The 10,582-nt window shown below is 45.7% G+C and overlaps 1 protein-coding gene across 1 annotated transcript; it reads right to left on the bottom strand.

The window, feature by feature from the left end:
- Nucleotides 1-1,864: 1,864 nt before the first annotated feature.
- LOC120930723 lies at nucleotides 1,865-8,530 on the bottom strand. The gene is made up of 6 exons (XM_040341901.1): nucleotides 8,237-8,530; nucleotides 6,444-6,531; nucleotides 5,192-5,394; nucleotides 3,950-4,063; nucleotides 3,061-3,136; nucleotides 1,865-1,973 (listed from the first exon to the last, which is right to left on the bottom strand). Exons 1-6 carry the CDS (start codon nucleotides 8,528-8,530, stop codon nucleotides 1,969-1,971), a joined length of 780 nt encoding a protein of 259 aa, XP_040197835.1. The 3' UTR covers nucleotides 1,865-1,968.
- Nucleotides 8,531-10,582: the final 2,052 nt, after the last annotated feature.

The following is a 10,582-nucleotide window of genomic DNA, read 5'->3' as shown; positions in this document are numbered from 1 at the left end:
TGGACCAAGCGCCGCCACACAACTGTGTGATGTCACCTGCCTGCCAGGACCTGGAACCGCCATGCGGAGACTGCTACCGCAGCGACACACTGCCCGGCCACCTGAGCCCAAGTCTACAGACCCCGGGCTCTACATCGCTGACTTCCTGCAGAGCCTTGGCTGCCACTGAGCATGGAAAGGCTGAGGACTCCGGAACACCCCCCCATTCGCCACAGGGGGGGGGCTGGGATGGCCGCTGCACACGAGGCAGAAAACTAAGAAAAGGTAAGCGCACACCTCTCCCCTTGGAGAGAGCGCAGCTCCTCTGGCACACATGTACTTCCACCATGGCGGAGGAAACACAATAACTGAGGCCATGGTGGGAGGAGGGTTTTAAAGGATCAGCATGCGTTTCCTAATGAAGAGGCGGAGCTGCACTCTAAGGTTGTCCTGAAAGGCGAGTTGAGAAAAGATATATCTCCAATTAGGACATGCTTTGCAAGCACAACAAACACATTCCCTAGTAACATCGTCATCACCCATGATGAAGGAAGTACTGGGAATGGATGTATAGGGAACTGCCATCTACGGTCCAGGACCATACCTCTGAGATGCCGCAGTAAATGGGCAGAAGATATAGGGGACATGGATCAGAACCAGTGGGAAAGGGCCTTAGAATCCATTTCAGTATTAGATATCTGCGACTCAGATTAATCACAACTATTTATTTTGCATAGGGCATATAGAACACCAGTGCAGTTGCATAGGTGGGGGGGAGACAAAGGGGATTTTATACACCCAATGTCAAAAAAAAAAAAAAAACACTTGCCTACTGGGCACTTCCCTCCCCATTTGTCTGAGCTTTTTCAACCTGAAAGTTACAAGATCCTTGGCTCCACTTTAAGAGCAACTATAAGTGTGGCACAGTGTGTTCATGCTGTAACCATATTTTGGGTGGAAATCATTTTCATTCCTCAAAGAATTTGCAATCGACTCCTATAATTGCAAAACCCACTTTACAATTGTAGCCTATGCCACGTTTAGTATGAGGGCAGGACTAAAAGGTGCCTTTAGGATTGTTTTTTTTTTATTTATTTTTTATTTTTTTAACGTGTGGAGAAGAACCAGTCAGCTAATGTAGCACAGTACTTCAATACATGACAGGGACAAGTCAGCTATGTGGGTTCAGGATAGAAGAGATACTTGCCCAAAAAGGGGTAGTGATGCGAGGCAGAGTGTCCATGAAGTCTACGCAATAGGTCTATGAAACCTGTTGATAAAACTGCCTTGTCGCTCCCCCTTACATTGCAGTCTCCTCAAACTGCTTACATACTCTCCAGTCACTATACCATGTGTTATGTTTAGTGACCATGTCACCCAACTTCAGGATAAAGACACTTATGTAAGAAGGGGGGGGGTTTGTGAATTTTGACATTTATACAGCATAGTTTAAACTCTGAGCCCCCATTAAAGATTAGGGCGCCGCTTTTAGCCTCTAAAATAAAATGGGTGGTCAGATTAAAGCTTATGTTGGTGGTAAACAGCCTGCAAACTGAACACAGGTCAACTCACTCATCCTACACACCAGTGCCTGAAACTTGCCAAATAGGCTACCAGCTGCACACAAACACTGCCTGACCTCAAACCTCTCCCAATGTTCCCCACTTCAGCAGCACTCCTTCACTAAACCAATGCACCCTACTGTGTTCAGCTTAGCAGCACTTGTTTGCCCTCTTGCTAGTACACCATTAAGTGACAACAGAATTAAAAACCTCAACTGATTGTAATTTTCCAGAACCACACATAGACAGATTTGCTTTAGGTCACCAACAGAACGTATATCTTGCTGTTTATTATAATACACACACCACTCAAGAAGCCATGCTAAATTGAAAAATATTTATTAACATAGTAGCAAAGTTACAGGTAGCAAGTCATGGCCAAGCAGATTAGGTTTAAGGCACGCCACAGCTGGATTTGTTTAGTAGATCATTCTATAGAAGAAAAAAAAAAAAAAAAAAAAGTCTTTAAGATTTTGCCACAGTAGGTTGAATTAAATATACAAATTGCATGCGACATCAGCTTTTTAACAATTGCAAGTCAAGATTAGCAAAACTATGTGTTCAAGAACATATAAAAGGTTTATATCATCCTTTGTAATGTTTATTGGGTAGGCTAGATCACAATACCAGCTACAGCCAGGTCCTCGGTGCGTACTACAACGCACATAAAGAGGATCTGGACCCACCTTGTAATGCAAGATGGGGGGGACCCCACATACCATAGTGAACCAGATTCCTGTAAACATCATTCCAGGCTAGTCAGGGTTCTAATCTGGGCAACAAAAGCCAGTACGAGATTACAATACTTCTAACACAAGGAGGCTTAGAAGCCCATTTCCTGCCAAGAGTTAAATGGGAAAAAATATATATATATATATATATATATATATATATATATATATATATATATATATATATATATATATATATATATATATATATATATTTTGCTGGAAAGACTTTAGTGTCACAGAAGAAACTTGTTTACTAATCTGATTTTTTTTTTTTTTTTTTTTTTAAAGGCAGTCTGGCATAACGATTTGAGTTTCTCCCCCCCCCCCCCCCCATTTGAGTTACTAATCCAGAGTTGGCTCATTTACTGAACTAGATAACGCATGCTGTGCCAATTGAATGCCACAGCTACACCTCATTTACCAACTACCATATTTTATCAAAAGGTTGAGAAAAAAAAAATAAAAAATCACATGTACAGCACTACATTCAGTTGCTTAAAAGTAGAAGCAGAAAAGGAAACATCTCCCCCCTCCATCTACTCTAACCAAAACTAGATGGGGAGAAGTGTGCACAACACCCCAACCCCTCACCTTTAGTTACACATACTCCTGTTCAATCAACTTTTTGTATGCATCTGCGCAGTACCTATTTCTAGTTCAAATATGTAACAAACATTTGTGTACCTTTGTGTGCATGAGGCACAAGTCACACACTTTTTCAAGCTGCAGTGTGCAAGAGGCCCAACAGTGCTAAAGCAAAAACTACAAGATACTGGATTTCTGACCTGCAGAAGTTTTCTGCTCTTCATTGATTGGCTCAATTTCTCCATTTTGTATTTGTGCCTCATTGGCTGGTGGGTCCTAGGAGGAAAAAAATAAATAAAAGTCAGATGATTTAGAGAAGTTCTGCTTTGAGGTTACCCAGCTTTTAAGCTACAACTTAAGCAAAGTCACCCACTCAGAATCTTATAAAGTGCTACATTTAGTTAACCAGTATGATTTATAACCAGTATGATTTATAGTTGGAAACGCAACTAAAGTGAAATTTTAGACAGCCATTCAAGACCTCACTTTGTTTGCATCCCCTCAAACTAGTTTTACTCTAGAGAGGGGAACACACCTAAAGTAAAGCCACATTTCTGCTCTCCTCTATCCCAGCACAGATGTCCTGTGAGCTCCTGTCTTTAGCCATCTGTGTTCCTGTCTTCAGCCAATGGTGGGATGATGCAACCCACACAGGCGTTAACCTCTGAGTTCTGGTTCACACATGCGAGATTGGATGAGATTTGCAGTGCAAATCGCATGCAATTTCAACCATACAGAAAGTATGGCTGATATCACATTTTGGACCAAACTTGCACAGGACCTTTTTTTGGTCCACACCAGAATAGGATCACACCTATTCAATTCATGTCCAAACTGAGTTTGCAGTGCGATATGCAAGCTATAATGGGGGTCATTAACATTGTAATGACAATCCCAGCAGTTTTCATATGGCAGTGTGAACTGCCGTGCAAGTGAGGTGCAATGTGTGAACCCGAAGTGGATTTGCCCAAGCATCTTAGACTGACTTTTCCCACCTGTAGCCTGTAAACCCTGGTTTCTTGGTAGTCGCTTCTGTTTGTGTGACATGTACAGAACATGGCAGTGTTTTGTTTAAGTTTTGCTACTCACTTGTGTAGATTCCTTCAGCATCAACATGCCATCCTTCTCTTCTACTTCCAAATCACTTTCAGTGTCATTTTTGGATCGGTTTTCTTCACTGTCAGAGTTGGAAAACTTACTGGGCTAGAGACAATTAGAACACTTATTGACCAAAATATACCAGAGATCAGTGTCATGAGAGAAATGTGATCTACCTTCTAGAGGCATTTGTCTTCCTCATGACTCAATTGAAGGTAAAGCATAGATAACAGTATAAACAATGGCATCCTTCCATAAGGAGAAAAAAAAAAAAAAAAAACTTTGCGCTTCCACCAGATAATAAATGTGCAAATAAGCTGTCCAATATAAAATGTGAAAGTCAAGTTCTCATATAGTCCTTTTGATAGAATTTTATGCCATCACCACCTCAGTAGGTATACATGTGGATCAACATCCAATATGGGTTAGGTGGTCTATCCCTCCAGAGACTCCTCAGATAGAGATCCTGACGTAGACAAAAAGCCTTTAATAGTCTAGCATCATTAAAATAGATAATTAAAATAACTGCTTACATACCAATACAGCAAGCTGTGCACAAATAGAGAACGATATTTTAAGACTCATGTCACTTCCAGTCTTCTGTGTACTCCGACCACACCCTAAATTACGCGACTTCAGTCCCCTGAAGAAGTCACGTGATGCGTAGGGTGTGGCCAGAGTAGACAGACCAGAAGTGACACAAGAGGCGGAAAACACTGTTTTTATCCATTTGTGCACAGCTTGCTGTAGTGAGATGCAGTTATTTTATAATGGTACTACACTATTGGAGGCTTTTTGTCTACTTCATCTCCATACGCAAGTCGGGATGGATGACCACCTAACCCATATTGTATACCCAAAGGCTCATGTTGTATACCCAATTAGGTGAGAGTTCTGTGAGCACTGAGGTGTTGGTGAAAGCTAGCAGCTTCTATGGGATTATCCTATCAAAAAGGATCAACTACATGAAAGAAAAAAAAAAAAAAAACACACTTGACTCATGTAAAAAAAATATATATATAAAAAATGTTTTATTAAATAAATCGGACAGCTTATTTATAAACCACTGACAGCATTGTTTGGGCATAGTCACTTTTATTTTATGTTATATACACCTACGCATTAGGAAATAGGAAACTTTAATATCTTTTTTATCCCTTCATAATGCCTTTAACACCAGTGGAGTATTTTTGGATTTCACAACAGAGCAAGTTAATTTTGTAAATAACTTGCCTCATATGTAGGGTCATCCTCTTGATCCTCATCTGGTAGGTCTTCAGCCATAAAGGTTACCCAACTGTGATACTCCTCTTCGACCTCAATGTCATCTTGTTTTCGCTTGCTCCCTTTCCCATGTGGCTTTAAAGGAGATTTCCTAATCTCTGTAAGTAAAAGCTTCTGTTTGTACACTTTCCATATTGCATTACTCCCATCCCCTAGTCATGCATTTCCTGCGACCGGTGGCATTTTGGAAGAAAGGCGGGATCTGTCTGAAAATATCCTTAGAAAAGGTTCAGTAATGGCCAGAGCTTGGAGCTCACCAACTCTTCTTGCTGAAGTAATGGCCACCAAAAAAAATGTTTTGAGAAATAGTTTTCAAAGTATCTTCTAAAGGTTAAAACGAAGCTCCCGTTAATCCTTGTAAAACTGATAAGTCCCAACTGGGAAAACTTTGAGGGTCACTAAAATAAAAAAAAAAAAACCAAGGGTTCCCTGCACAGAGTTTTCAAAACAAACAGAAAGAGCCGCTACCTGCATTTTTAAGGTGCTGGCTGCAAGTCCCTTTTCCATTCCCTCATGGAGAAATTCTAGAGCTGAAACCACACTCTTGGTTTGAAAAACTTTGGAAGAACACCAAGAATTATATTTCTTCCATACTTTAGGTAAATAGATCTCGTTACCGCCTTCCTACAAGACAGTTCTTACTACTTTGTCGGACAAACCTTTGTTTTTTAGAATGTCTTCTTCAGAAACCAAGCACTTAGGTGTAACCTGTGTTTCTGGATGACACACAGAGCCCTGTGTTAGAAGGTCCTTCCTGGACGGTAACTTCCACGGAGGTTTTACGGCCAGATTCAATACGGTTGCGAACCAAGGCCTTTTTGGCCAAAAGGGAGTAAATCAGAATTAGGTTTGTTTTTCGTCCCTGAATTTCCTTAGGACCAACGGGATTAGGGGAGGGGGGGGGAAGCATAGCACAGCTGGTAATCCCAAGGATGGGCTAGAGCATCTATGCCCATCGCCTGGTCCGCTCTGGAGAGAAAAGAACTCCTGGACCTTTGAATTTTGTTGGCTGGCAAAAAGGTCCCCCATTCCTTGGAGATCATGTTGAATATCTCCTGATTCAGACTCCATTCTGCTTCTACTACTCTCCTTCTGCTCAGAAGGTCTGCCAACAGATTTGGGACCCCTTTAGGTGAATCGCTGACAGAGGTCACGTTTTGCTCCGCCCAGGACAATAACTGGTTGGCTAGTTCCATCAAACCTTGGCTCCTGGTCCCACCTTGTTTGGTCACATAGGCTGCTGCTGTTGTGTTGTCTGACAAGATTTGTACATGACGACCCTTCAGCATCTGTTGAAAAGCCAGGAGACCGATAAAAATGGCTTTTAGTTCCTGCCAATTTGAAGACCTCCTTGCCTCCACTTTGGACCAGGACCCTTGTACGGTTTGCCCGTCCAGGTGAGCTCCCCATCCCCACGAACTTGTGTGTTGTCAGGCGCTTGTACGAAGGAAGAACCCATGAGACCCTTCGTCAGATTGGAAAGATCTCTCCCACCACCAGAGGGCCCGTTTTACTCTTGATGTTTGAAATGTTTTTCCAGTGATTCCTGGTGAGACCACCCTTGTAGGATGTTCCTCTGTAGGGGTCTGGAATGTAATCTCGCCCATTGGACAGCAGGAATCGAAGTCGTGAGCTGGCCTAGAACTGCCATGGCCGTCCGTATTGACACAGAGATTCGTCTGGATCTGACTTACTGCGGTAACGATTTTCTCTATCTTTTCCTGAGGGAGAAACACCTTCTGGAGGACTGAATTGATGGTGTAACCGAGAAACCTTGTCTCCTGTGCACGGTCTAGGTTTGACTTTTCTAGATTCAATAGCCACCCTAGGCTCTTGAGACTGGGACACCTGAAGATTTGCCACCAGCTGATCTTTTGAATCTGCAAAATACAGGTCGTCCAAATATGGAACCACCGAGACCCCCCCCCCTCAGCTTGAGGGCTTCTTTACTAGAAAAATGTGGGAGTAAAACCCCCTTTTCCCTCCCGTTTTGGGACCTGGATAATAACTATCTGTTTCAGATCCTTTAACAGGCTCATCATAGCAGAAGCTTTTTCCTGATCCCTTGGCAGGGCTGCAACATAAAACCTGCATGGAGGGCATTCTGAGAATTCCAGGTTGTACCCTTGTGCAATAATGTTTACAAAGGGACTTTTGGCCAATTGGTTCCATTGAAAAAAGAAAGCGGACAATCTTCCCCCCACTGGAGTCAGATTGTCATTTGGGGTTTGATTTGAGGGGGGGGATTTGAAAAGAATTCCTCCGCTTCCCCTACGCTTTTGTGGAACCCAGCGTTTTTTGTTCTCTATTTTTGTAGGAAAATTCTTTAACAGGTTCTTTATTGGCAGGGAAGCCCTTTTGGTGGGTTTTCTGTCCAAAACTTTTTCTAGATCTGGCCCAAAAAGTAAATCCCCTGAAAAGGGTAAACCGCAGAGTTTGATTTTAGAGGCCGTGTCTCCTGTCCAGGTTTTAAGCCATTCTGCATGCCTGGGTGAATTTACTAAGGCAGAAGATCTAGCTGCCATCTTGATCGATTCAGCCGATGCATCAGCCATGTACCTGATTGATTTTAAAATCAGGGGAAAAGATTCCAATATATCTTTTCTTGGTGTGCCTGCTTCTACATGGCTCATCAGTTTTTCCACCCAGCACTCTTCTTGCCACCACTGTGGAAGCCATAGTGGGTTTAAGACTGAGTGACATAGAATCCCAAGCTTTTCAGCAGGGAGTCTGCCCTTTTATCCATGGTGTCCTTCAATACCCCCATGTCCTCAAAGATCTGTGTGTCGTGACACCTGGGAGAAAGCCGCATCTACTCGTGGCTTCTTATTCCAGACTTCGGAATCCTTATCTTCAAAAGGGGAATCTCTTTAGGCTTTTAGAAAATAAAAGGACCTTTCCACTCTTAATTTGATCCGATACTACTTTGTGGAATGGGAACACTGTCTGGAATCATCCAGCCCCTGGTACTTTGTCGTGAAGAGACAATTGTACCTTTTCTTCTTGAATTTCAAGTGTAGTATGAATTGCACTCAGAAGATCGTCCACTTCGTCTAAAGAGACTTTGTATCTGGAACTTCTGCTATCCTCTCCCGCCTCATCTGAATCTGAGCGAAGAGTACTAGTCCCTTCATCCCCTGAATCTTCAAACTCTTTAGAGGTGGAGGCTTTTGGGCTGGGTGGGGATTGCTGGGGTTCTCGCACTGAGGAAAACAAATCCTTATATTGCTGGATGTCTCTTCCTCCACCAGCTCCCCGATACATGTTCTGCACATTGCCTTCTGCCATGTATCCCCAAGAGGGTTCTTGCAGGAAGGACCCTTCATTTGAGTTGGTGGTTTTTTAGTTTTCAGTTTTTCCTGAAGAAAACATAAAGAGGAGAGATGTCCCACTGAATGATTATTTTTAAAACGAAAGAAAACCACCACCAAACCAAAGGAAAACACCATAATAAAAACAATTCGCCACCACAAGTGCAAGCTGACAGGGACCGAGAAACGTTCAACTGACCCTGCAGCACAGGCTCCTTTAAGGAGGACAATCCAACAAACATTAAGTCCATAAGGTAAAGAATAAAGGCACCATTGTACCCTCTTACCTGAGCGGTGTCTGGGGCGCCTGTCTCCGCTGTCGATCCCTCCTTCATCGCAATAGGGAAAGCAGCTGGGACCATCTGATTTTTAAATTTCCCGGGTCCGGCGTCAGAGATGGCCGGAACCGGAAGACGCCGCTCTATAGGCCTGTTTTTCTAGCCTCTACGTTCCAGGCGGTGTGGACCAAGCGCCGCCACACAACTGTGTGTGATGTCACCTGCCTGCCAGGACCTGGAACCGTCATGCGGAGACTGCTACCGCCAACACCAGCGCTACCACTAGGCGGACTAAGCGACCGCTTAGGGCGCCCTGCCACCTAGGGCGCCCAGCGGCTGGTTTTTGTTCTGCCGCACTGTCTGCCACAGCGCTTGCACACAATCCACAAGCAGTCTGACATGTCAAGCAGCGCCGCCGCCAGCCTCCCCCCCCCCAGCACAGCACGTCAGGGACAGTCTGCTACCTCCTCCACTTTCTCATCACACATCGCCCGCTACCCCCCCTGCGATCAGCCCCGAGCCCATCACAGCTCCTGCGACCCGTAGAGACTACACTTCCTCCGTGTACCATGTGACAGGGGGTGTGGCCGCTCCTCTCTCCTCCGGCTTTCAGTTAGTGTGCCTGGCGCGGGTTATTGGGAGGAGCATCCCCGGGGATCGGTGTGGTGGTCGGGAGGTAGGTGCAGGGTGGAGGAGTTTCCAGGGATGGAGGAGGCGTCGCTGTTTGTGCAGGTGTCACTGATGTATAAATATGGTGTAGTCAGACCATCTGCTTTCACTTGGCTGCACCCCCCTCTCCTTTCCACCTGACTATCTCTCCACCTGGCTCATCCCCCCCCACCTGGCTCACCCCCCCCACCTGGCTCATCCCCCCCCACCTGGCTCACCCCCCCCACCTGGCTCATCCATCTGACTTATCCCCCACCTGACTCATTCATCCACCTGGCTCATCCCCCCCACGGCCCCACCTGACTCATCCATCTACCTGGCTCATCCTCCGCCTCACTCATCTATCCACCTGGCTCATCCCCCCCACCTGGCTCATTCATCCACCTGGCTCATCCCCACGCCTGACTCATCCATCTACATGGCTCATCATCCCCCTCCCACCTGGCTCATCCCCCTCCCACCTGGCTCATCCATCCACCTTACTCATCCCCCCCACCTGGCTCATCCATCCACCTGACTCATCCCCCCCCCCCCCACCTGACTCATCCCCCCCCACCACCTGACTCACCCCCCCCCACCACCTGACTCAATCCCCCCCCCACCTGACTCATCCATCCACCTGTCTCGCCCCCCCCCACCTGGCACATTCATCCACCTGTCTCATCCCCACGCCTGATTCATCCTCCCACCTGACTCATCCATCTACATGGCTCATCCTCAGCCTCGCTCATCCCCCCCCACCTGGCTCATCCATCCACCTGGCTCATACCCCCCACCTGGCTGCACCCCCTCTCCTGTCCACCTGTCTCCATCCCTCCACCAGGAGTTCTGATGCTAAAATAATTGTTTTTATTTTTTTGGGGGGGGGGCGCAAGTAGCTGGTCTCGCCTAGGGTGCAAAATAGTCTAGCACCGGCCCTGGCTACCACAGCGACACACTGCCCGGCCACCGGAGCCCAAGTCTACGGACCCCGGGCTCTACATCGCTGACTTCCTGCAGAGCCTTGGCTGCCACTGAGCATGGAAAGGCTGAGGACTCCGGAACACCCCCCATTCGCCACAGGGGGGGCTGGGATGGCCGCT

Source organism: Rana temporaria, chromosome 1 (assembly GCF_905171775.1).
Source record: "Rana temporaria chromosome 1, aRanTem1.1, whole genome shotgun sequence".
Lineage (NCBI taxonomy): Eukaryota > Metazoa > Chordata > Amphibia > Anura > Ranidae > Rana > Rana temporaria.
The sequence above is the reverse complement of the archived record's forward strand: the minus strand, read 5'-3'. Positions and strand labels throughout refer to the sequence as shown.

Excerpts from the sequence above, each read along its gene's own strand:
- LOC120930723 (XM_040341901.1), bottom strand. The coding sequence starts at position 8,530 with ATGGCAGAAGGCAATGTGCAGAACATGTATCGGGGAGCTGGTGGAGGA. Across the intron at positions 6,532-8,236 it reads TTGAAATTCAAGAAGAAAAG|ATGCTGAAGGGTCGTCATGT; the intron begins GTACAATTGTCT and ends GCTTTTCAACAG. Across the intron at positions 5,395-6,443 it reads AGGTGGGACCAGGAGCCAAG|GGGATGGGAGTAATGCAATA; the intron begins GTTTGATGGAAC and ends ATGCATGACTAG.